This window comes from Ictidomys tridecemlineatus, chromosome 1, assembly GCF_052094955.1.
Source record: "Ictidomys tridecemlineatus isolate mIctTri1 chromosome 1, mIctTri1.hap1, whole genome shotgun sequence".
Taxonomy (NCBI): Eukaryota; Metazoa; Chordata; class Mammalia; order Rodentia; family Sciuridae; genus Ictidomys; species Ictidomys tridecemlineatus.
Genome location: NC_135477.1, coordinates 153,038,735 through 153,065,351, shown reverse-complemented (window position 1 = coordinate 153,065,351; position 26,617 = coordinate 153,038,735). Strand labels below are relative to the sequence as shown.

The 26,617-nt window shown below is 51.3% G+C and overlaps 1 protein-coding gene across 1 annotated transcript in view; it reads left to right on the top strand.

Moving 5' to 3' along the window:
* Nucleotides 1-26,617, top strand: part of Adamts2 (ADAM metallopeptidase with thrombospondin type 1 motif 2) — a 258,874-nt gene that overhangs the window by 81,313 nt on the left and 150,944 nt on the right. Inside the window, exon 3 of the mRNA XM_078049898.1 lies at nucleotides 7,443-7,602. Coding sequence (XP_077906024.1) covers nucleotides 7,443-7,602 — 160 coding nt within the window. The remainder of the gene's footprint in view (nucleotides 1-7,442; nucleotides 7,603-26,617) is intronic.

Below are 26,617 nucleotides of genomic sequence, written 5' to 3'. Positions count from 1 at the left end.
TCTTTTAAACTTTCTCAGTCAAGGGGAATCTCATTTTGTGCTGACAGATCTTTCACGCCTCTCTAATAATTTCCATTCTCTCTCTCTTTTTTTAATAACAAAAAGAGATCAAAGTTCGGGTTCAGAGTGCTAGCAGACAATCTGGCAGGAATTTATAATACAATTGAGTAAGGCAGAGGTCAGGATGGCACTGATGAGATGCCGTAGCTTGGCGATCCCCAAGCCCTTCCACAGTGGTTCCCCTAGGGGTGGATATGGGTAGACCAGGGCTGGGTCCTGGAGCCTGTACACTGCCCCACCGGGAAATCTGAGTTAGTGCCTTACCTTCTTTTAGCTGAGGGTCCTCTGTAAGTAGGGCTTTCTGCCTCATAGAACATTAGGGGAGTTGGAATTTCCACCATATTGGAAAGTCCCTACCTTCATAGGAAGAAATCAAGACCAGGGATCTATGGGGTGACACCAAGTCCCTTCGGAATGAAGGGCAGGGATTTGTAGATGCTTGAGAGAACAGCACTGAGGTGCAAAAGAAAAGCTCAGGCATGGCGGAGGAGGGCGCTTGGGAATGCTCCTGGGGCAGATGGTGGCTGCTGTGGCCCCATGGAAGGCCTTGCATGCCAGAGATGGCCTTAGCCCTTATCTGTACACAGAGGTGATGGTGCAGGGAAGGGGTGGGTTTCTGGTTCTTTCTTGTGGAGCTCCCCTTGGTCCTATTAGTGTCACAGAAGGATATATGGCTACCTCATTCACAGAGGAAACTCGGGCTACAGAGGATACAGGACTGGTCCCTGAACAGAATTTGAAACCAGGTCATCTTGCTCTGTGCTCAGTTTGCTCCCCATGTCTGCTGTTCCCTCCTCCCTGCGCTTCAAAGTGGAGTTCAGCTTAGCACCCAGATGGGACACTGGACTCAGTACTGGGGGCATGTGACTATTAGGACTCCCTGGACGAAGCCTCAGAAATGGACTCGGTCCAGATTAGGCTCAAAGAAGGACTTTCTGGAGTAAAGGATCTACAGGACCTGAGATTAGGACCAGGAAGGGGCAAGTCCTGATAGGTAAAGTCTTGAGGGTTCTGTGGAGCTCTGGAACAACCCTGTCCATGGTCACTATGCTCCACTCAACCGTAGATGGCCCAGCTTGGGCCACAAGTCCCCCTAGTCTGGCAAGATGGGATCTTGAACAAGGGACCACTGCTCAAGAAAGGAGGTGACTGACACTTGACAAGGACCATATACATCCACTCCAAATGCAAAGAGAACCAGGCCCCAGAAGGCATGGAGAGGAGCCGGTAGAAACGCAGCAGGGAATGACAAATTCCTCCTGACCCCGTGGACTGCTCTTGCCTGCTGGTGCAAGTTCCCCCCACAGATGGCTGCTGCCCCTTTTGAAAGAGTGGAAAAATCCATGTGCAAAAACATCCCTTGGGATACCGAGAAGGAGCCCATAGAGGTTAGGATGGAGTGGCTTAAATTGATGCAGCATCACTTTCCAGCCCTGTGGCTGTTAGTGATGAGGGTCCAGCTCCTTTCCTATAAAGCTCCCAGGGTTGCTATGGTCTTCCCCAGGTCTCTGAGAGGGGCAGGAGAATGTTCGCAAGAGCAGGCTCTGTCAGTGGGTACTCTGGCAGTGGGCTTGTCTCTGCAGGGAGGTTGGGTGGCCATTACCTGCTGTCCAGATGAATCTTCAGTTCATTGCCTAAAGGAAGAAGGGGAGAAAAGGCTATGGTTCTTTTGCAGTTAATAGCTTCAGGTGCCATCAATTTGAGGGATTCCAAGGGCAAGTATGCAGGTGTGTGTGTGTGTGTGTGTGTGTGTGTGTGTGTGTGTGTGTGTGTGTGTGTTTCAGAGCGAGGTTGAGTTTGGGGGCAATAGGGAGCTGGGGCTGACATACGTTGCCTGTCTTTTGTCGATGTCTGGTTCCCTCTGTGTTTGGATCGACCCTCTTTTTTCTTTCTATTCTTGATTGTTACCACTGCAAGCTTGACAAACACCTGACAGTCTTTGGGCCGGAGGTTGCAAAAATGACAAGGTTGAATGACAAACCTTGGTTCAGGTCATGCAGGCGCTGGAGGCTGCTGGGGTGCAGCAAGCTTCAGCTCCCAGGGAAGGAGCCAGTAAGGATGAGCAAATGGATCTGCCAACGGGAACAGGATGCAAACTCGTGTTTTGTGTGAAATCCTAACTTTGAAGATGTCAGTGTTTTGAGCATGTTAAAAATTCAAATTCAAAGGAACAGGGGATAGCTGTTTAAGCCCTTGGATTCTTATAAATTTTTAACATTTAGTTTCCATTTCTAGTGACTATTTCACCATAAATCAAATAGCAAAAGAGCAGGAAAGAAAGGAAGAGGTAGAATAGGCATTTTATAATTCATCCAATCTGAATACTGGTGACTTAGTAGCCAAGGTATTGCCAGACTCTCTGCTCCACCAGTGATAACCAAGGTTGGGGATATAGTCCAAGGTTGGGAGCCTCCTTCTACTCCACAGGGGAGTTCCTGGTTGAGTTTTGAAGACAGTCACAGATTTGTAGAGTGAGAGCTGAGCTTAGGGCTTTAGCCATCTGTAAGATACTAGACTGGATAGACATAGGGTGAGACAGGCAGACCACCAGTCAGCTCCCAATTGAATGCACTACAGACTGGTAGGCTTGAGGGATTTCTTAAATATTTATTGAGTTGGGAGAGGGAACTGATTCTTATTAATAAAAATTACATGTAAAAACAGATACACTTGCCACTGGCAGCAGGAGAATCAAAGTCCTGGAAAAAACTCAGCAAAATGTAGCTCATATTTTGTGCCTTGTTCTCTTGTCAATTTTCTTCTGTAGTTTTTTAGACAGATTGTTGCTGAGATGCATACTAAAATGTTTGAAAATCAGGCATTTTTAAAAGTGAACCCTGCTTTCTTTGTGGAGAACCTTAATCCAGCATTATTCAGGCCAGTGGCCATGGGTGGTGGTTAGCTGATGGGTTTAGGGTGATCAGTGACTGGTCTCAGGCTTTTCATCCAATAGTTTGGGGGTTATCATCCATTGGTCTTGGGGTAGTCATCCATTGGCCTTAGGGGTGGTCATCTGTGGATCTTGGGGGTGGACCTCCATTAGTCTTGGGAATGGTCATTCATTGGGAGTGTTCACCCACTTATCCTGGGAGTGATTAGCTACTAGTCTTGGGTGGCTCTTGCTGGTCTTGTGGGTGGTCATCAATTCATCTCACAATGGACAACTACTGGTCTTACGGAAAGTGTCACCTAGGTTCATCAGCGTGACATAAATTTGTGCATTTTATAATATCCAACAGAGACAGGTTGATGCTGGTGAAGAATATGTCAAACATCTCTACTTTAGAATACCATTACTAAGAGGTCTCTGGTTGTATGAGGAGACCTAAGTCAACTGGCCTCATTCTTTTGATTTTTCTCAGTGGGCTGGAGTGTGCCCTTCAGGTAGGAACTTGGGATGGCCTCCTGCTGGGCAGCCTGGGTTCTGGCTTCCTGATCATGGCAGCATCAAATAAATCTATTATTCCCATGTTAACCTAATGATCTCCCACTAGAAGGCTGCCAAGGAAGAGAACCTGAGTTCTCCTGTGTTGGGAGACCCCAAACTGTCCTTTGAGGTCACTCAGCCAAAGACAACCTACTCTTCACCAGGTTGTGCATTCCTGATTCTGATGTCAAGTACTGCCAGGATTGCCCCAGGGCCAGGGCCTGTGCCATAGATGGCTTCCAGCCCTGGGTGCAAAGGTTCGTTCACAAAAGGGGCTCCCTTTGCACCCAGTATCCTTCTTAATTGCCTTAGTAAGCCTGATCTGGCCCAGGGGCCCACCCAGGAGAAGTCCCTCCCACAGGGTCTTGGGCTCTAGACCCTATATATCCCTGGCAGGCCTTCTACTCCAGGACTTTAGTTTCCTCATTTGGAAACTGAACAGGCTGGATGACATCCCTGGGGTTACGGAGCACTCACAGTCTATGCCCTGGTTCTGAGTGTGTCCCAGGCTGTGTATACCCCCGTAGTAACTGTGCAGTGGAAGGGAGGACTGACTGTCTTTACAGGTGAGGAATGGGAGGCCCAGGGAGCTTTGATGCCTGGCCTGAGATCACCCACCCAGACAGAAAAGGTGCCAGGAATCCAGAACGCTGGACTCTCAGATAGTTGGCCTGTGGCTGCCCGGCAGGGGTTAATTCCCACACTTCTTTGAATGAATTCTGTTAATAAGCTGTGTTTGAGACACCAGTCTCCCTCCAAAACCACACACCATGGCAAAAAAGTGCTGGAAGTAACTCTTGCTATTGTAAACATTCTTACCATGTATCCGTGGACCGTCCTCCCTGCCCTTCCCGTCTCCCTGGGAGGATGTGTCCCGATGTTTTGGGGTCATTCATTCTCTCAGCCCACGGCATTTGCCGACTCCCTTTGCTGCTGGTGCCCTGGGACCCACAGATGAGTCAGAAGTGTGGGGGCTGCAGGGTTCCCACCAGACCTTCTCCTCTCTCCCCCATAGCCCCAGTGACCTCATTCTGCTGTTCCTGCTGCCTTTCCTGGCTGCTTGGACCTCCTCCCCTGCCACACACCCAGTGTGTCCTTATAGGTCTCCTACCCTTGCTCCTCTTCCTGTGCCTCTCAGAGAAAGGCTTTGCCCATCACCTCGCCACCCACTTCATCCGGCCACTCATCGGGACCCTGTGTTTGTTTCTCGTGGCTGCTGTAACAGGTCACTTAAAAGGACCGGAATGCTTTCTCTCATAGTTCTGGGGGGGCCAGAAGTCTGGGCTCAGTACAGTCTGGCTGAAATAAGGATGTTGGTAGGGCTGAGCTCCCTTTGCGAGGCTCTGGGGGAGAAGCTATTCCTGGCCTCTTCCAGTTTCTGGTGGCTGCTGGTGTTCCTTAGCTTGTGGCCATTCACTCTGGTCTCTGCCTCCATGGTCACATCATCTCCTTCTGTTCCTTGTGAAATCCCCCTACCTTCCTTTTTTGGGGGAAGTGGGCATGTGGTTGCATTCAGACCCACCCTGATGATCTCAGTCTCTGCTCCAGAGCCTCGATTTCCTCACAGTTGCAAAGTCCCTTTTTACTGTATGAACTGTCATGCAGAGGTGTCCAGGATTAAGACTTGGATAACTTTTCTAGGACCTAGATAACTTGTGGCTGTTTCTCAGCCAGCCACAGATCTGGAAGCACTCCTGGGCCCTGGCATCTCCCTTATATCTGAATAAGATCTGTCCCCAAATCCTCTTCCGAGTTCTACTTCCTCAGTTCCCTGGTCTGTCCCCTTCAGGACCTCTTACCTGTCTCTGGGGCATCTGCTTCTCAGCCCCTCCCCCAGTCCCATTTGTGTTCTTCTGGTCTTTTCACCCTACAGTAGCCATCAGGTTTCCCACCATGAGTCAGATCACAGTGCTTCCTGCCCTGAACCCTTTGAGCTGCTCACTGCCCTTACCCTGGAGACCTGCTCTGTGTGACATGCCACTCAGATGTTCTTGATGTGCCCAACCACCCAACTGGTCAGTTCTTCCCATTGGCTGTGACTTGCCTCCTGGGCCTTTGCATGTGAACACTGTCCCTCTCTCTGACTGTTTGGTCAGTGCAAAGTGTTGGAGCACGTTTCAGGTAGACATTACTGCCCTTGGTAACTTCCTTCTTTCCAGAGTTGGGGCCTGATGCTCTGTTCTGTCTTCCTCTGAACCTCCACCAGTCCCTACTTATGACTGGGACTTCCTCTTCCTGGATTGTCATCCGCATTCTCCACTGGCACCTCGGCTCCCCCAAGGCACTGGCTGAGTGTGCCAGGTGGATGGCTGCATCCCACTCTAATGGCAGATGCTCAGCAGGCCCTGTGGGAATACCAGCTGCTTCTTTGTCCTTGAAGGCTCCTAGCTGGCATCAGGACAGAGCCCAAACAGTACCCTGCAGGTCATGGAGAAGGAGGGCAGCCTGTACATCCATTTTGTCCCCTCTCCCAGCCAGGATGATGATGTGGCAGAGGCTATTTGGGTTAGTTTGAAGGTTTCTGAACATCTGGATGGGTAATGCCAGGGATTGCACACTGGTTTGTACAGCCCTAGCTGGATAGGAAACCTAGGTCCATGTAAGCCAGTATTGGATGGACAAAGAAACACAGGTTTTTCTAAGAGAATCTGGAAATTTGGTCAATGATGTAGAGTCTCCTAGTTTTTGCATCTGAACAACCAATTCAAGCTTTAAAGAAAAAGCCCTGCTGGTCAGAATTGTGTGATCTAAAGGAAGTACATCTGCAAGTTGGACACTGTGTAAGCTCCCAGTGTAAGATCTTTGGTTTGGGGATAGTGGACCAAAAAAAAAAAAAAAAAAACCCAAAGTTTGGGAGCCTAGAGCATTCGTAGGACAGGTGGATTGAGTAGTGATGGCAGAATGGCCCTGAGGAGGGCAGTAACCTGTGGCTGCATTGGAGAGGGGAGCAATTGGGAGGATGTGAGCCAGGTGTTGAAGAGAGAGTAGGGGTTTACCAGATGCCCAGAGTGGGAGCTGGGAGCAGGAACACCCACACTGAGGACCTGGCAGGTTTGGGTACATGTGGACATGCACAACCCAGTGGCCAGTGTGAGGGCTGGGAGAGCAGGAGAAGGCGGAGAGCCTTGAATGCCACAGAACAGGGCCACCTGAATCCAGACAGAAATGAAATAGCAAGGGGTTTGCAGCAAGGAAAGGCCATGGCTGGTCTTGGTGGGGAGGCAGCAATACACTGGCCTGTATTATCCGGTCCTGTGGCAAGTCAATGGGGGAGAGTAGGGACTCTGACTAGCAATAGGGCGCATGTCTGTCCAAGATTTCTACTGCTGGGCAGTGTGTAAGCCCACTTTGGTCAGAGGTTGCATTTTTCCAAGGATAGTTGAAATTATATTTTGAAAACAGAAATCTCATCATTTTGAGTGTTGGATTCAGAGTTTAAAAATATTGTTTGGCCCAAACTGAACTTTTGTCTCTGGGTGGACTCAACCCACAGCTGACAGTTTTGACCTTTATCTTCAACTCTGGGTTCCTGGAGGGTGAGGATGGCCCTTGACTTTATTTGATGCATCTTGATGTCCTTGTAGGGCCACATAATAGATGTAGAGCTGCACTTGAATTCCTTCAGGCTGTTCTTAACATTTTGGGTTTTACAGGTACAGTAGTTTTTCTGGAAGGAGAGTTGAGGTTTGGGGTGGGAGGATGACCCAGGAGAGCCCCTCCCTCAGAAAGGACTCAACATTATCTAGCGGCGATGTCCTCTGCAGATGGAGTCTCTGAGCAAGTAAGGGACCACCTTTGTGCCCTCCAGCCAACCCAGGGTTCTAGCTGAGGACTAGCTGGGGTATCAGGCAGGATCCTCAGCTGGGCTGTACTGCCCGCTGGGGCCCTCCTCTCTGTTCCCCCTCCCTAGTCTATTGTAGTTGGGAATTTGAACCTCTCAACTTTGCCCCCTCAGGCTGGTTTAATCCGGACGGAGGAGGAGGAATTCTTCATCGAGCCTCTGGAGAAAGGGCTGGTGGCGCAGGAGGCTGAGCATGGCAGAGTGCACGTGGTATATCGCCGACCGCCCACCCCTAAAACCCCTCTTCTGGAGGGTCCACAGGCCTTGGACACAGGTAAGTGGGCGCGCTGTGTGTCCTCTTCTGCAGACAGGATTGAAGACAAGGCTGAGCCCCAGCCTTACTGGCTCGGGAATGGGCCAAGTGTGTGGCTGACTGCATGGCCTAGTGGGGTGTTGGGGCCAGTCCTCTGCTCTGGGTGCATGTAGGTGATTAACAGCCTAAGTACCCATTGCTTACAGGTCGGGACTGTCCTAGAGGAAAGCAAAGGCTGTCCAAGGACCCACATTCTTCTGCAGGGTTGGCAATTACTGGGGAACAGGGGGTCCCAGACCAGGCCTGCATCCCTGGCCTGAGTGCTGTGCCCATGAAAAAGGCATTTGTGTTTCCTAGGCAGCCCTCTTCTCCTTCCTGTGTGCAGCCGCTATCCCTGTGACAGTCCCTGTCATATGCCAATTCTTCCCTGGCTGCTCATAGGGAAAGACTCTGAGTGCTGTTTCGGGATCCCCCAGAGGGATGTGCGTGGTAAAGACCCTAGAGATGTTCCCAGCAGTCTCAGCACACATTCCAGGGATTTTGTCCTTTTTCAACTAAAGCATGCTTTGGGTCCAGGAATGTGGAAGTAGCTGCTGGGTGGCCAGGGGGATTGGTCGCCTAGCCATAGCCTCATGGAGCTAGTCCTACTATGTCATTCCAAATCTCCTTGGCATTCTCTGGATTTCTCCTTCTAGCTTGTGAAGAGGCCAGGGTCAGGGTCCATAGAAGTTCTTCAGGGCTCACAGTTCCCAGGCCACCTCACTTGTGCCTGGGTGATGAGTGGCTTTGAGCTCAGCCTTCGGCCTCTGGCCCTGGACCCCTGGCTGAGGAAAGCCACTGCACGTGGTTGCACAGTAGGTAACCTGGCATCGCTCTGGAGGCTCCTGGCGGGGGCAGCTCCCAGTGCTGTGATTTACTGAAGTACTTCATCCCTCCAGAGCAGCCGTGGCTCATTTATTTTAGGTCTCCCTGACTTTCCAGCTTGACAGATCAATTGGGTGCAGCTTGGCAGGGCACCATTCTAATTTCAAGAAACCGTGTCAGATACCTTTGCAAAGGAATTGTTCCATCAGGAAGCCCAGTGTTCTCAGGAGCTAATCAATACTTCTGTGGCCCCCTCTTCTCTGATAATGAATTGCTGTCCACCTTGGCTGCCACCAGCTGGACCACTGGGTGCTGCCTGCTCAGCCTTGCCCAGCCTCAGCCTAGCCCCTCCTACCTCATTCCCACCTTTTTGCTTTTCTGCAGGGAGAGCAACCTTGTAGGGCCAGAGTCAAAGTGGGACAAGGGGAGAGCTCTAGACCTGAGGTCAAGGCCCCCTCTGAACTTGCTTCTTTCTGACCATGGGCAAGTTTGGGCCTCTGGTCTCTGCTTTTTCTTGTGTCTGCTGGGTTTGTAAATGTTTGTTTCCAGAAAGCTTACTTCTGCACTGGCCTCCACTGGAAGATTCTGGATGGTTCTGCCCCTTGTACCTATGCCAGGCAGTGTAAAGTGGAGTCTGCACAGTGGAGCTGGCCAAGTGCCCTTCACCATGACTCTGATCCCAAATTCCATATGGTGCTTATCTTTCTAAACATGGAAGCCCTTCCCCCATGGCCTCAATGGCCCGACTTTATTTTCTGGACTTCTGGTGTTTTGGCATCTTCTGTTGAATCCTCCCTCCACCTCACAACCCCAATCCACATATCTTTAATGAGAACTTGGAACTGAGAACACAGGAAAGGAATTTCAAACTCTGAATAAGCCCAGAAACCATTGGCCTTAGAAGGTGCTGGATAAAGCCAGCAGCACAGGTCAGGGGGTGAGGCTGGGCTGGAAGGTGGGTGGGGGTAGGGGTTGGTAATTGGCCCCTGGGAAGGAGGTGAACCTGTCCAAGGCTGAGCTCTAGGCCTCTGTGTCAGCTCAGAGTCCCTAGTCAGGAGCTTAGATTGTGGGTGTGCATGTGGGCCTTGGGCTGTAAGTTCAGATTACAGACCTATGGTCTGGGGCTTAGACCCCTTTCTTTGACATCCCTGTCCAGTGTCAGCATGGCACTGCATGAATGACTCAGGTCCACAGAGAATCTGTTTCCCTTTGGATGTGCCTGATTGTTCCCTTATGGCCTAGGGCTGAGGTCGACTCATTGACTGGACAGGATCCAGACATAGTTTATGCTGGGTCTGGGCCGAGGGCCTGGGGTGACCTCAGATGGTTCAACTTTCCATTGGCCTGGGCCTTGTTAGGACCCAGAGTGGCAGCCGGGGATATATAAAAGTTGTGTCCTGTGGCTGTGCATAGCAGCAAACACACCCTGCTGGGCACAGAATCCCAGAACTTCAGTGCAAAGGGTGTGTGTGTTTACAAGAGTGGCATTATGGTTTGGGTGTAGTTCGTCTCTCAAAGGTTCATGTGCTGGAAGCCAGGTCCCCAGTGTAGTGGTGCTGAAGTGGTGGGACCTTTAAGAGGTGGGGCTTAGTGGGAGGGGGTTAGGTCATGGGGGCTCCACCCTCAAGAATAGATAACATTGGTTTCATGGAGTTGGTTGGGACTTATAAAGGCAGATGGTTAAAAAACAAGACCATCCTATGTGCTTGATCTTTTATACACAGCTTTTCCCTTTCTGCCTCCTCACCAGGTTGGATGCAGCCAAGTGGGTCCATACTAAGATGCTGGTTCCATGCTCTTTAGATCCTTTAATCAGCAGAATCATGAAGTAAATGAACTCTTTACTTATAAAGTATTCTGCCTCAGGTATTTTTTTTATAGTAATGCAAAACACTAGGGGACTGTAGTAGTCTGCTTTTTGTTACTATAATGAAATACCCAAGGCATGCTAACTTTATAAAGAAAAGAGGTCTATTTAGCCTACAGTTTGGAGGCTGAAAGTCCAAACTTTTTCAAGAGATCCCACTGGTTGGGTGGCTGGTGAGATTCAGGTCATCCATACACCTGAGAAAGGCCCACAGCCCCAAGGAGGCCTTGGGCTGATGGCTTCACAATGGCAGGAACACATAGGAAAGTTAAGAGATCACATCTCCAGAAAGGAAGTCCAAAGGCGACTCAGTGACCAGGCTCACTCTTCTAAAAACTGCATGTTGCAAGAACTCAGAGGTCCTACAAGAGCTACATTAATCCCTTCTAAGGGGAGCTCCTACAGTGATCTACAGGGCTCCTATTAGGCCTCACTGCTTAAAGGTTCCACCACCTCTTAGGATCACTGCTCTGGGGATCAAGTTTCTAAAGTGTGAACCCTTGAGAGATAGATCATATCCAACCCATAGCTGTGACTCTTTCTTCCAGTAAATTCTGGTTGGAACCCTAATGCATCCATGAGCTTCTGGCTGAAGCAGGCAGGAGGTGCTGACTCCTGACTCCCCAAGGCCACTTCTGGAGATGCATAGAGAACGTCCCACTCTTCATTGATGGTTCACGGGTGTGTTGCATCCCATGGGGAAGGGGACACACCCACCCCAGGCTTTTGAGGTTGGTGATGCCTGGGCATTCCTGGGGCCCACATGACTGACTGCTCCTCAGGGGTGCTGAGACGATTGTCTGGTTTTCTGTGAGAAGCCCACAGGCTGCCTAGGGTGACCTCAGGGCTTACAGAGCCTCAGAGAATCATTTCACTAATAGTCTGTCATGTTAGATCAGTTGCTGGGCTGCAATTTGCCTGGGGACATGGAAGGAAAATGAGGGTTTTCACATGTTTTCTCAGACTCACACTGGGGTTGGGTGTGCTGGGTAGGTGGTTTAGCTCACAGCAGTCTCGCCCTCCAGCCCTGGAGGAGGCTGTCAGGAAGGGTGGAAGGTTGAAGAGGAGGAGGACCCTTTTTCTCCTCACTGTCTCTACTGGTGTCTGTAGAAGCATCTCTGTTTAGCTCTGCTGGGACAGGAGGCAGAGCTCTGGGGCCAGGGAACCAGAGTGGCCTTTTGGGGGAAGGTGGCCGAGACATCACCATCAGCCTCCTTGGGGCTGTGGGCCTTTCTCAGGTGTATGGATGACCTGAATCTCTCTCTGCCCTCCCTAAGGCCTGCCTTGGATGCTATATTGTGGGGGTGAGGGAAACCATGTTTTATGTGCACGTGTGCGTGTGCATGTGTGTGTGCTCATACACACATGTATGTGAACAGGGTACAGCTCTGTGCCTGAGCCCTGCCGTGGCTTCCATCTCTCGTCTCTGGGGTTGTTGAAGAGGGAGCCAGAAACACAATACAGGACGGAGGAGCCTGGCCCTGGGAACAGAAGCCTGGATTTAGAACTAGGTGACCCTGACTTCGTCATTCCCTCTAAGCCTCAGAATACAGTGATACACCAGCTGGGGGTTTAAAAGAATAGAAATTTATTACCTTATAATTTTGGGGATTAGAAATTGAAATCAGTTTCACTGGGGCCCAAATCACCGTCTTGGGAGGGCTGTGCTCCCACCGGAGTCTCTCTAGGAGAGATATGTTCCTTGCCTCTCCCAGCTTCTGGTGGTTACCAGCCTCCCCTGGTTTATGGCTGTGTCTCTCCAATGTCTGTCTCTGTGGTCCCATCACCTCCTCTTTTGTCTGTCTGTGTCCCATCTCCCTTTGCCTCCCCTTGCAAGGTTGCATGTGACTACATTTTGGCTTCGTCCAGCTCATCCGGGACAGTCTGTCCATATCAAGATCCTTAATCAGATCACATTTGCAAAGTCCATTTTTGACATTCCCAAAGTACCAGTCACAGGTTATGGGAATCAGGACTTGTTATCCTTGGGGTCACCATTCAGCCAGTTTCAAGAGGTGAATTGACCCTCATACAAGGCTGGCTACATACTGGACAGAGCACACATTTCTGAAACACCCATGAAGGGCCCACATGGAGCAACATCTAGATCCAGTCTCAGCCAGATGGTGCCCCACACCTGGAAAGGCTAGTCCAGGCTGTGGCTGGGCTGATCCCAAGAAGCTGGCTTTGGCGTTGGCATTGAGGGCCTGGCTGTCTTAGCCTTCAGGGGGCTGAAATTGGGATTCTGTGAAAATCCCTAGAGCATACTCTGTGCATGCAATCTTCCTTTCAGATGCACAGCGCCACTTGCAGAAAGTCCTGATGTCCCAACACAAGAACGGCAAACTCAGAAGCCCTCGGGGCCTGGCAGGCAATGCCAATGAGAAGAACGGCAGAGGGAAAAAAAGAATTGCACCCACCTTTGGCTTGGCTTTCATTTCCCTACTTTTGATGTAAACACAATGACAAAGAAAATATGTCTGTAAAGATAAAAGCAGAAGCACTCAGCCCCTGGCCTTGGCCTTGCCATGGGTATAGGGCAGACCAGAGACCCCATCCAAAGGGACAGCCTTTCCTTGACCATGCATGACCTGATGGAAGTTTAGATCTGAGCCAGCTGATTATCATACTGTCAGGAAAATTCAGATATCATAATTTGTATGTAAACCACCCTGATTTTAAAGTGTGGTTTCAAATTTCTGAAAAGCATCATATGGACCAAATAAAACAAGCACCCCCCTTTCTTCCCCCCACCCCTGGCATTGGCCTCTGTTTTCTTTTTTTGTGGTATGGGGCATTGAACTAAGGGGTTCTCAACCACTGAGTCACATCCCCAGCTCTACTTTGTATTTTTTCTAGAGACAGGATCTCACTGAGCTGTTCAGCACCTCCTTTTTGCTGAGGCTGGCTTTGAACTCGCAATTCTCCTGTCTCAGCCTCCCAAGCTAGGATTACAAGCCGCCTGGCTGGCCTCTGCTTTCTGAGATGTACAGGCAGAAGTGTCCTCCGCCCTCTTCCATGGGATGTCCTCTGTGGTCCCCCTAGTATGCCTTGGAACAGAGTAGGGGCAGGTGGTTCCTGTCCTGGGCATCTGTCACTAGGCTGCTGTGTCCTCAAGCCCCGCCATGCACACCCCTCCTGGACTGGGGGAAGAGAAGTCAGACAACCCTGTGCCAGTGACCTTGGCTGCTGCCTTCTCTCTGAAGCAGCCTGTGCCAAGCCTCTGCCCGCTGCTGTCAGGCTGCGGTGTCCTCCCTGACGGGCAGAGGAGGTAGAACACCGCGGGAGTCACTCTGCCCTGCTGCTGCCAAGGCAAGCCTGCTGAGAGAGGGGGGTGCCTGTGCTGGGTGGCTCCTCCACGTGGCCGAGAGCAGCTGGCTGGCCTGCCTGCAGTCTCCACCTGGTGGCCCACAGCCAGCCCTTCCCAACTGTGCCTGCAAGCCAACCCCTCCAGCCTCATACTTCATTCTCTTGAGCCGGACAGGAGTTTTCCAGGCTGCTGAGCGAGAGATGGAGGGCAAAGCTGATAGCTGGGGACTTTGTGGGGGCTGCAGCCTCCAGTGACCCGGACCTGCTCAATCTCCTGTATGGACTGGGAGAGACACCAGAGGGTTTGGGGAAGAAACTTGACTAAGGATTCTGTTTTGGCAAGCCTGCTCTGGTTGTCATGTGCAGAGTGGGAGGTCAGGGGGATGGCTGGAGCAATGGCATAGGGGAGACACAGGAGCCCTGTCCCAACCGGCCACACAGAGGACAGGGAAGACTCCATTTACTGGCAGGCAAGCTTCTGTAATATGTAGTGGGTGTCAGGATTAGGGAGTGGGCCCAGGCAGTGATGAGGCCTGGTGGGAGGGAGGACTGGAGAGGACGGAGCAGGAGATATGTTGGGGTGGGGGATTGCAAATTTATGGACAGCTAGGTCAGGGAGCCTTTCTGATCTGCAGTTGTTGATGTCCATCTTAGCTTCCTGTGGCTGCTGTAACAAATGACCACAAACTTAGTGGCTTAAAGCAACATAATTTATTCTCTTACAATTTTGGAAGTTAGATGTCTAAGATGAGTCTTTAAGGAGTAACATCCAGGCGTCCGCAGGGCTGGTTCCCTCTAGAGGCTCTAGGGGAGAATCTTTCCTGGCCTCTGTCAGTTTCTTGTAGCTGCCGGCCTCCCTTGGCTTACAGCTGCATCGTTCTGGCCTCTGGCCTCTGCTTCTGTGGTCACATGGTCTCCTCCTCTTCTGTAGCCAAGTTTCCCTCTGTCCCCCTTTTATAAGGATACTTGTGATTCCTTTTAGGGCCCACAGTAATCTAGGATAGTCTCCCTATTTCAGGATCCTAAATCGGCACTCTGTTTTGCCATAAAAGGTAACACTCAGGGGTCTGGAGAGTGGGATGTCGACATCCTGGGGGGTCATGATTCAGCTGACTGTCTAAGTGGTGAACCCTGGGGCCCTGGGGGAGGGTGGCGATGTGCCCCCTGGATGGATTCACATCCTGAGCCCCAGGCCTGGCTCACGTCCCCATGTCAAGACCTCCCTCTGTGTCTCCCACCCTGGCACTTCCTGAACTGCTTGCTGAGCCCTGGGGTCCAGCTCTCTCACATGGTAACCGTGGGGCTCTTAGTACAACTCAGCCAGGGCCCTGCCAAGCTGGCTATTGCTAGCTCACTGCATTGCACCTCTGGGTTTGATTCCTGGTACCCTCTCAGTTCCTTCTCCTCTTTCCACCTCTGAGCTGTGTCTGCAGCTCGGGGACCCGAGGAAACCCAAGGAGAAGCACTGGTTGTGAAACCTGAGGCGGTTGGCCCCGGCTCTGGGAGGCGTGTATCAGAGCTGAGCACACCCTTGGCAGAAGCCACGGTGCTCCTGTCCTGTGGGCTGGGCCCTTGGGACAGCTGTTGGAGATGCCAGGGTGGTGACGTGGCCCACGCTAGGAAGGGTGGGCGGGGGCTGGCACTGGGAAAGCCGCGGCTGCACATTCTCAGAGGCCTGGAGTTGTCTGGGGTCAGACTTGGAGGAGAGCACTCTAGAGCTGTCAGTCAAGCTGGAAGGGCCTGGATTAGCCCTGGCCTGACTGTTTTTCTGGGTTGGGGTCTGCAGCTTATGAGTCCTGCACCCTGGTCTATCAAGGCAGAAACCATGCATGTGGCCAGGACCCACCTCATCTCACAGTGGAGACAAGGATCCATGGTATGTTTCCAACAATGAAGTCTGGAATTGACATGCCTCCTCTCCAGCCCTCCCCTACTTCCGCACCAGTGGTGACAACCCCACCTGCTTGGTTGGACATCCTCTCTTCCATGTCCAATATAAATCTAGTCTCAGACCTGCCGTTCCCATTCCCCTGATTTCTTCTCTCTTCTCATGTTTCTATGGAATCTGACTCAGGGGTAAAGGCAACCAGGTGAATGTGGTTCAGAAAGGTCCTGGATTGTTGGGCAGATGACCAGTGTGATCCAGAGCAGGGCAATTTCAGTCCTGGCTGTGACCCCAACTCAGGTGTAAGCGATGGTCCACAAAGATGGCTTGCATCTCAGCAGCTGCTCCCAGCATGGTAGACGAGTGGAGTGTGTGTGGCTTGAGGCTGCCTGGCTGTTCCACTGACTGTGGGGCCCTGGGAAGAGTACCCAACCCCTTGGTGACTCAGTTTCCTCACCTCCAAGTGGGTACAATGTTCCAGGGGCTGTTGGCATTATACAAACTAGCTCACATCTCATCCAGAGCACAGTGCCTGCTCCTTGCTTGCTGAGACCCATTGTTAGGAGTCCAGGGGTGTTTGTGTGGGTCCCTGATTTTCCCTCAGCCCTTGCCACCCCTTCTCTCTCTGCTCTTTTCCACAGACATAATGCTTTTCTTTCCTTCCCTTTGGATTTGTGTTGTGAATGTCCCTGAAAGAGCTTTTCTGATGGCACAGTGACCACACCTGGCTTCTGGAGAGCACATGATCAAAAGTAAAGCTGAGATCTGTTTACAGGTGGAGCCAAAGTTTAATTAGCAAAAATAGTGCACCTGGTTTTTTGCAAGTGAGCTTGGCAAATCTGCTTTCTGCATGTCCCCAACACAGCAGATGCTAGCTGTCTGTGACATTTGTGCTTCTGGCTGGGGATGGGACTAGCTGGCTCTATTCAGGATATCCCTTGGGACTGGGTGAGGCTCCCTCCGTGGCTCAGGTGTCCCCGTGAATAACTGTCAAAGAGACATCACGGAACTCCTGCATGATCGGGGGACACAAGGGGAGGATCCCACGGTGGGCTGCTGGTGGATACAGAGGGTGGAGGGGAGATGTGCTGGATCCAGCCTTTGCACTGAAGTTACAGTGATGGGCACGCAGAGATAGCTCGAGGGACATCTGAGAGAGACTGAATGTTCTTCCCTGAAACCAGTGAGGACAGGCATGGCTAGGACACTGGGTTTGGTCTCAAGATCCAAACTCTGCCAATTTATGCTAGCCAGAGACCTCTGACCACAGGCCCTATTTTCTCTCAGAATTCTCGGCAGGATGGCAAACACTTTAACCAGCTCCAAGGCTGAAGTGTTTTCTATAAAAATTTCCAATTTTCCTTGACCCATTTCTCTTTGAAATTAATCCCAAGCAGCACTGTGCACTTGGCCCTGAAGGAACTCTGAGCCGGGAAAAGGTCACACAATTAGGTGGAAATGTTGGTGTCTGGCTCTCTCCCCCTCCCACTCTCAGGCTTTATTTTTCTCTCCTTCAGTCTCACCCTCTCTTGAGCCTAAGCTGGGGCAGCCAGGAAAGGGTGTGGCTGTGGAATCAGAGGAACAGGTCCCCATCCCAGGTGCTGCACTTAGCCTGGGCCACACAGAGATACCACCAGCCTCGGGGCTTCAGCATCTGCTGTTTCCTCTGTCTGAAACACTCTCCCCAGTGCTGAGCCTCCCCATCTTTCAGGCCTCAGTTCAACTCAGACCTAGACTACCTCCCCTCTACCTGCCCTCTCTCATGCTATTTTATCCTATTTAATTTTGACCATAGGATTTTCCGCTCTGGGAGCTTGGGCTCATCGTGTCTCTCTCACTGGTCTGTGAGCTCTGGGGAGAGCAAGGACTTGCTCTGGCTTATCTACTGCTGCATCTCCAGCACCCAGTCCAGTCCTACAGAGACGGTAGACACACAGTGCGTGGAAGCTGGGCTAGATAACTCGAGTTGGAGTGCCTCTTCTAGAGCTCCCAAATTGGCCCTCACCCTGGGTGTGGTTCTGGGTATTAGGTTTTAGACAAGTGTCCCCCAAAGGCTTGTGTTGAAAGCTTGGTTGCCGGCCTGTGGCACTATTGGTAGATGCTAGAACCTTTAAGAGGTGGAGCCTAGTGGGAGGAAGTTAGGTCCGTGGGGAAGTGACCTTGAAGGCGTTATTGGGACCCTGGACCCTTCCTCTTCTTCTCTTTCACTTTCTGGCCTCCTCTTTCTTTCCGCCATGTGTTTTTGCCATGATGTCCTGTGATGCCATAGGTCTGTAGCAATAGGGCCAAGCCACCTTGGACTGAAGCTTCTGAAACATGTGAGCCAAAATGGTCTTTCCTCCTTTAAGTTACTATCTCAGGTATCTTGTTGCAGTGATGAAAAGCAGACTAATATAGGGGTAAAGCCTCAGGGAATGTTCCTGAAGGGGAAAGGAGAAGTCTGTCTGGAGCATCCCCCACAGCTTGATGGTGCACACCTGGGAGGAAGACAGGGCCCAGGTGAGAGCTCACAGGATGGGACAGTTTGTGGGAGTCTGGACCAGGATGTGGTGGAAGAGATGGCCCAGGAGCTGGGCTTTGGGGGCTGATCTGGGCTGGGAAAGGACCAGGTGACCAGATGTCATGGAGGATTCAATAATTCCTAATCATAATGCTGCTTGAAAAATCATAGGAGGAATAACAGTAATAATTACTATAGTTTTTAGAGGGAAGACTGAGACTCAGAGAGGGTTGGCCCTTGCCCAATGCCACACGTTTTCCTTTTCATTCATTCATTCATTCATCACATTCTTACCTGTCTGCCCACTATGGGTTCAGGTGCTGGGGATGCAGCAGTGGATGACCCAGAGCAAGTCTTCATTCTCTCAGAGCTCACAGTCCAGCAAGGGAAACAATGAGCAGAAACTCGCAGACAGTAGAAAATTCTGTGGTCAAAGTTAAAAAAGGGGGGGGGGGTGGTATAGCATGAGAGAAGACGGGTAGGGAGGGAGGTACTCTAGGTTAGGAGTGATGACATTTGAACAGAGACCTCAGTGATGGGAGGCTCAGCTCTGCAAAGTGTTTCAGACAGAGGGAATAGTAGATGCTGAAGCCCTGAGGCTGGTGTTAACTCCGTGTGACCCTTGCTACGTGCAGCACCTGGGTAGGGGACCTGTCCTTCTGATTCCACAGACATAGCCCTCCCACTGCTCTGTGCCCCTCTGGCTCAGAGGAAACTTTTTTTTTTTCTAGGAGAAAAGGTCCAGGCCATAGGCAAAGCCCCATTTAGCTTCTAGACTCATGGGGTAGGGAGTTGGGGTTCCAGATGTGGCCCCGCAGGCAGGCAGGCTCTCGTGTGCACTGGAAACTCCTCTTGCCCCGATGACAGTGTCCCTTCTCTGCATTTGGGATAATTAGGAACAATGTAAGGAGCAGGTCTGGTGGATTCATGTGTGTCCTTGCTGCTTTACTAGGTCAGGTCCTCCTTCCCCAGCCTGCCACTTTGGGTAGGGCCCCCACAAGGTGGGGAGAAGCTGGAGCTGTGAGAGTGTAGGGTGGGATGTGTGTAGGGTGGGCCCTGCTTCTCGGGCCCTTGCAGACAGAGCCCAGTTGCTCACCCAGTTGGTTCCCAGGCAGCGCTCACCAGCCACTCCCACACAGTGGCTGCCTTGGACAGCCTCAGTCCTCTCTACTCCTGGTGAGTGTAAACTCTCTTGGAAATAGGGGCTGGAGACACCCTGGCAGCTGGTCTTGGGTTCTGTTCCTGTGAAGGTACCCATTGCTAACCCCACAGATGGTGGCCTGAGCAGCCTCAAAGCCCTGGAGCTCTGGCTCTGAGCAGCCATCAGGACGTACTTGCTGAGTGACTGAATGAATTATGGAATCCAAGTGCCGAACAAATTCACCACTCACGCAGAGCCAGCCTGGTTCCCATAGCAGCTCTGGTTTCCCCAAATCTTCACCAGCACAGGGGCTTACTGTTAAATACTTTACTCTTCTAGCGGTAAAGCATTGCTGCTTTTTGCTTTAATTTGTGCTTCTTTGATTGCCGGCAAGGATGAGTGGTCGTCTTCTTTAAGTTCTTGGACCATTTCTCTCCTGGGGTCTTATATATTGAGATAAGCCTTTTTACAAATCTGTTTTAGATATTGACTTTGATACAGACCTTTTCTCTGGGATGGAGCTCCTCTTTCCTTTCCAGTTTTGTTAGTGTTTCCTTAGCTGGCTGTGTAAATGGTCCTTCTCCTGCCTCCTTGGAGCTGAGCTGGTGGTTCAGGCACATGCATATTTATTAAGGGCTTGCTTGAGGATAGGTGCACTGCCTTGGTGTGTCATTTCATCCTCATGGAACACCTGAAAGCAGGTGAGAATACCAAGGCCCATGAGTAATGTCATCCCAGTGAGATCAACAGGGAAAGAAGGAGAAGGTTGCAATTTGTTGAGAATTTATAGTCACAGCATTTAGCAGAGCAATGCAGGCATCGCATCTTATTGAAATCTTGTAACAAGCCCACACAGTTGGTTGGTGCTGTTGCTGTGCCCGCTTTACAGATGAGAAAATTGAGGCTCCAACAGTTGCACAGGTAGTAAGTTGTAGAGCAACAATAGAAGTCAGGCTGTCTGACTCCCACATTGGTCAGAGAGGGACACTGGCCCCTAAGAACCAAGGTCTATTGATTCCCTGTGCTGCACCCTCCTGTCATGCTTTGAGCCTGGGCTGGAGAGAATTGGCTCTCTGAGCCCTGTCTCAAGGCTGGACATCCTTAGGAAGCTTCTGAGCATCAAGGCCTGGAGCTCTGCTTCATTGAGGCAGAGACCCAAGTCCAGCCAGGGTGAGACTCCAGGTCACTTAGCACATTGGCTGTGGCGAGACTTTTGGTTGCAGTGAAATTCCTAGCATCGTGTGGAGTGCCTGGCACACAGCTGGTGCCTAAATATCCGTGAAAAGAAAAAATGAATGTACTTGCCTAGAAAGCCTGGCCCTGTGCTCCTCACTCCTGGAGCAGCGATTGTTTCTTGTAGCTGTTTGAGGTCTTGCTGCAGAAGCCCACCTGTGTTGTGGCTCTGTTGGTATGCCTGCCTGGACTTTCACAGCCCGCTGTTCCTGGCTGCAGGTTCTTAGTTTGTGGAGGTGGCATGTTGCTGGGGCTATGGGACATCAGGGATTCACAGGCCTTTACTGGCTCCATCTCCTCGCCCTTACCAGGGCCAGTTTCACAAGGATGCAGCCTGTTGCACAAAGCCCCAACCCAGAGGGGCCCTACACTTGCTTTAATGTTCTTCTGTCACCATTTTGGAATTCTTAAGCACTTTTTACACAGGCTACCTTGCATTTTCATTTTACACTGGGCTCTGGAAATAATGTCCCTGATCCTGCTTATCACTTTTCCATCCATGACTCAGCTTCTTCTCCCTAGGGTCAGGAGCTGTGGTCCAGACCCTGAAGTTGAGGACATTGGGTAGGCACTGGAACAGCATGGAGTGGGGCCCAGGAATGCAGGCCTCACCACCCCATCCTGCTCTGGCTGCTGATCCCCGCTCCACGGTCTTTGAACACAAAGTATCTCATGAAACCATATCCTCTATTCACTTACTCATTCCTTTAACTCATTGGACAGATATTTATGGAGTGTCCACAACAGGACCTAGAACTGGGCCAGGCTCTGAGACCCAGGGGGTGCTAGACAGATTCGGTCTTGGCTTCACACAGAGCAAACTGGTCAGGTTTCAAATATCTGCACAATTGAAAGCATGGGCAGTGCCACGATGATGGGGTTGAGATCTGAATTGTTGTTCACTAACAGGGAGAGGGGTTTGGGGGAGTAGATCCAAGTGTCCTGTGGGGGAATGGAATTGGCCTGTTTGGGGACCTAGCAGAGAGAGCAGGGTTAGGGCTGGTGGTAGTGGGTGTGAAGGGCAAACCTCAGTGGTTCTTATGGGTTCAGTCTTGGAACAGGGGGTACTGTTCCCTGACTGCAAGTGCCATGGTCTGGTTTCCATGGAAGAGGGCAGGAGGGGAGGAGGCAGGGAGCCAGGAGGAGGCTGCTGTCTGGGGTGAGAGACTGTGGCCTGGATCAGGTGACCATGGAGAGAAGTAGCCAGATTAGTGACATGGAGTGATAGAATAGTGAGTGTGCTGGAGGTCATGTTAGGAAACCCCGCATTGGTCAGAGAGGGACACTGCCCACTAGGAAGACCCACAGTCCCATCTAGAATCACCCCAAGGTCATGAAGGAGCCAGAGAACCATTGTTCTTAGCCTGACTCCCTAGCCAGGCCCTGCAGATCCACCAAGACAGTGCTGGCAGGAATTCTCTCTTTTGCTCGGATGCAGGCCTAGCAAGGCTCAGTGTGTCTGGACTTTTTTTCAAGGATTCTATCCAGATCTCTCTGGACACATGTTTGAGTCCATCTGCAGATTCCCAGCTGGAAGAAATGTTGCCCAGGCTTGGAGCCTTTCTTTGGCTGACTGCAGGGATTCTGTGGGATGTGCCATAGAGGCCCGCAGTCAACCTCTTTATACTCAGCTTTTTGATAGGTTACGTGGCAGGGGCTGGGGCCAGGGTGGGGGTGACCAGACTTGGAAGAACAAATGGACTTGGCAAGTGGTGGAGTTAGGAGGGCAAAGAGCTGGGATGGGTCATCCCAGTGTGGACAGGTCATTCCAACAGGAAAGAGGATCAGGGGACACCCTGAGACCCTTGACCACCAGCATGAGCCCCTGCTGATCTGTGGGAAGTGGAATTAAGGGAATTGCATTGACAAGATGTTCAATGCAAGTTGTTTGGGTCAGGAGGCTTGGGTTAGGAACAAGGAGAGTGATGGCCTGCTCCACTCTGCCCACCCAACCTGAAGCCCAGGGCCACTGGCAGGCACGTGCTAGAATGTGTACAGGAGGTGTCGGGACTCGAGATCTAGTATTTGGACTCAGAAAGGATTCAGAGCTGGGTGACATGGACTACAGGGAAGGTCAGAGCCCCAACAAAGGAGCGTATGTCCCTGTGACCTAAGGACAGAGGTTGTGTATGCAGCTACTGGTGAGAGCCACAGGGACAGTGTAGGTAGATTGGGCTGGCTGTGGGGGTGCAGGTGAATGTGGGGTCGGCTGGCAGCAGGAGGGCCTGTGATGTTTGAAGAGAAGCTGGAAATCAAGATTTTATGTAAAACCACTTCATTTTCAAATGTTGGCAGCTAATTCAAAAAGTTTGAAAGCTGTGAATGGGCCAAGTGGCTCTTAGGTGGGTGGTGGTAGAGGAGGGGTGTCATGTGGTGGCTTTGCTGCTGGGGTCCTTCACCCCAGCTCGGGTGGCAGCTGGAGACCCAGCCTTGGTTATAGCTGGGACTGCCTGGGAGTTGAAGTGTACTTCAGAGGAATTTTTATTTTCATTTCGGGAACGTCGCGAGAGACCTTTCCAGCGGTTCCGTTTCTATGAGGAGAAATCTGCGGTCGTCCTGTTTTTCTTGGAGGTCAGTGAGGAAGCCCATCTGCAGAGCATTAGCAGGCGGGTGTGGGGGGAGGAAGTGGGGGGAGGCTCCATCCAGGCTGGAGAACCTTGGATGGGATGGGGCACACTGGAGCAAGGGTGGCTGTTGGGTTTGGATCAGCCCCTAGCCCCCTGCAAATGGCCAGGACATCAGGGAGGCAGCCCACCCCACTGGCCAGGACTGGGGTGGACAGATCGCATGGTTGTTGCATTTGGAACCTGATTGCAGGGATCCAGGCTTATAATGGGCCCCCATGTCAGGACATTCTCCAGACCCCTACAGCTTAGAGAGCAAATGTTTGGGTGTAGTCACAAGAGGATTGCACCCCTTGGGTCCAAAGTGCTTGATATGCAGGTCAGATAACTGTGTTCCTTTGTGCTGCGCGGTAGGCTGACTTTGATTTGTTCTAGAACCTTGGACTGAGAAGGGGCATGGGGTCCTCACACACCCAGAAGAGAGGAGCCCTGCAGGAACCTTGGGCCACCTTAGCTCACAGTTTGGGCTCTTAGAAACAGGGGCTCCTGTGGGCAGGGCTCAATTCTCCCTTTCCTGGTGTCCTTGGTGCCTGAAATGTTGAGGGTGCTCTCCAAGGGCTGTGGCAAATGGTAGGGGGCTCAGCTTGGCCCTAGTTTGCCGTGTCCCCGCTCTGACCTGACCTTGGTTTCCTCATGTGTAAAATTGGGAGTGTTAGACTAAAACCAGGCCTGGCCTCATGGGCTATATTTCTGCACCCCTCCCCCGCCTCCATCATGTTTTATTTGACTCACACAATGTCTTCAAAAACTTTTGAGTGTATACTTAAAAATCAGGAGGTTTTATTAAAATCTCAATTTTCAGTTTTTCCAGAAAGATCCAAAGGCATGCATGGTCATCCTGGGTGCGTGCCTGAAGGCAGTGTTTAGCCAGTGGCTCTGTGCCTGTTGTGGATGCGGCAGACAGCTCCTGTCTCCCTGCTGTTTCATGTCTGGCCCACCCACTCATTCCGGCCCTACCTGCCCTGGTTGCCAATGGAGGTTGAGATTCCCAGACAAAGGCTATGTCTGGTTGGTGGTTATACATTCATACACTCTCTGTCTCCATCTCACTTCCTTTCTCTCTCTTTCTCCCTCACATTTGCATACATGCATGTGTGCACAACTGTGTCTTTATCCATGTAGAAAATATTGGAAGGAGCTATCCTACCCTGAGCTGGCCCCCAAGACTCTGGTGTCTGACTTGTTTCCTCTGCGCCTCATCCAAATTCTCAGGCTCGTAGTTTCCTGCGCAATTCTGACACCATGGTCCTTGTTAGTAAGTCCCAGGACCCTTCTCCATTGGGTATGTGTGACCCAAGAGGCAGATCATAAGACTCAACAGCCTGGGCTCACTCTGCTGTGGGCTGAGGGTGGCTCTTGTCCTTCTGCAATCACAAAAGTTGCCTGCAGTTCCACCTGAAGGAGCCCAGGGGCCACTCTGCTCTGATAGAGAACAACACCCTCCAGGTCTTCTTGCGGGGAAGAAGGGCCTGTTCAGAGAGTGCTTACCATAGTGCGCAAAGGCTGTGGGAATGGCTGGGGATAGAGAACGGGATCCAGGTAGCATCTTACCAAAGCTTATGTGTGGGGCATGTATGCATTCTCCAGGACCTGTCAGATTGGGTAGTGGATCAGCAGTCAGTTGCAGGGCTTGGTGGGAGTGGTGGCCCATCAGGTCACTGATAGAGGGAACTGGACCACATACACAATGGCATGTTGGACCCACCCCTGCTCCTGCAGAGCCAACCGCCTGCCTGCAATAGCCACTGGATTGTTGAGGGTGCTCCCCAAAGGCTGTGGCAGGTACCACTTGCTCACTTTTGCTCTAGTTGCTAACAGCCACCGGCTGTTGAAACTGTGAGTCAAAATATGTTGGGGGTAGAGGAGAGAGGGTACAGGAGCCCATGAGCAGGAGGTGAAGCATGGCTTTAGTTTAACACCCTGACTTATACAAATGAGGAAACCGAGGTCTGGACAGAGCAGGGGTCCAGCAAACTAGGACCAAGCTGAGCCCCCTATCACTCCCCCATCGGGAGCACCCTCAACATTCCAGTGGCTATTGACCAGTCCTGATCTCCATAGATGTCCCAGGAGAGGGGTAAGAACTGGACTCTGCTCTGTGTTTATATCTGCTGTGGCTCCAGCGGTGGCCTTGGGCTTGGTCTAGGGGGAACACGGTAGATTTCCCACCTGCTGTCATTTGAAAGGAGATGATATGGTCCTTCGTACCATGGTCTTGGGAGATGGCCCTACCTTGAGGCTTTGCTGACTCACTTCTGAGCCAGGCCCTGGCTAACTTTCATGACAGGGAGACAGAAAGTAGGGAAAACTGGAGGCTGAATGGTGGGAAGGGTCAGAATTCACAGGTGGAGGGACAGAGGGAAGATGTGGGGATAAGGTGGATTACCACATGCTGTCTGCTCTCAGGCACTGAGGCCATATCAGCAGCCCCATCCACAAGCCCGGGAAGTTAACTTCAGTGTCTCTTTCATTCTCTGAAACTGGGCTCATTGTGATTGATCTGTGGTCAAGCCTGGTCACTGGGATCCCTAAAAAACCTAGAATTGGTGACTGAGGCAAATGGCAGTGCAACAGCTTCCCTCCCTGACTTTGTTGCCTGGTTTAATTGGCATGGAAATGAAGAATTCACTTTCTAGTATCAGAGTTTATCCACCCTTTCATCTGCCTATACACCCATCCACCCATCCATTTACCCATCCGTCCATCCATCCATCCATCCATCCATCCAATTACTTACCTATTCAATCATGCGGGGAGTGTTGTGAGCACCCTTGTGACAGCTCCTGTCTCCCTGCACTAGGCACTGGGTATGTACCATCTGGTCTCTGTCCCTGAGGAGTTGAGTTGGGGAAAGTGGCAGACAAGAGGATACACCATGACAGCCTGTACTGCTGACGGGCTGGAGAAGCCCTGGATGTGAGCAGTTGACTGTCATGGTCAGGTAAACTCCAGGAACCTCGTCTGAGGTTTAGGGGTCTGCCTTTATCCTCTGGTATTTTTAACATGGTCTGTCTTGTGTGCAGGCTCCTAGTTCACCGTGTGGTTGTGTTGATTGGCTCTCTTTATTCAAGCCCATACTGACCAATCTCATCCCTTTTGGGTGTCCTGTGGAAGCCCACCTTCTGAACTTTCTTGTGCCCCTGGCTCTGCCAGGCAGCTGGCCGCACTGTCCAGAGCCTCATTCCCACGCCTTCCACCTCCTTGCCCCCACGCAGCCCACTCTTCAGGCGCCTGGGCAAGGCAGTGGATCAGCTCCCTTGTTCCTTCTTCTGACTTGTTCATGACCATGGTCCTGTCACTATTAGTTCCAGGTTCCTTCCAGAAACAGAGATGAAGGGGCCTTATTTATTTATTTTTTTTTCAGAAGACATTTAGTTTCTGGTCCTATCACATATGCAATTTAGGCCAGTCTTCGGGACTCCGTGGCGGGTGAGTAATCCCAGGACTGCATGGGAGTGCCAGATGTCCAGTGACATGAATATAAAACAACAGGAATACTGAGTAATGGCAGTACTATGATATGACTGCAAAGCAGTGTTGAGTAACCAGAGAAGTCCTCCCTGATGCTGGTTCAGGAGGTGGGGTGCTCATGCACATGCCTGTTCCCATCACA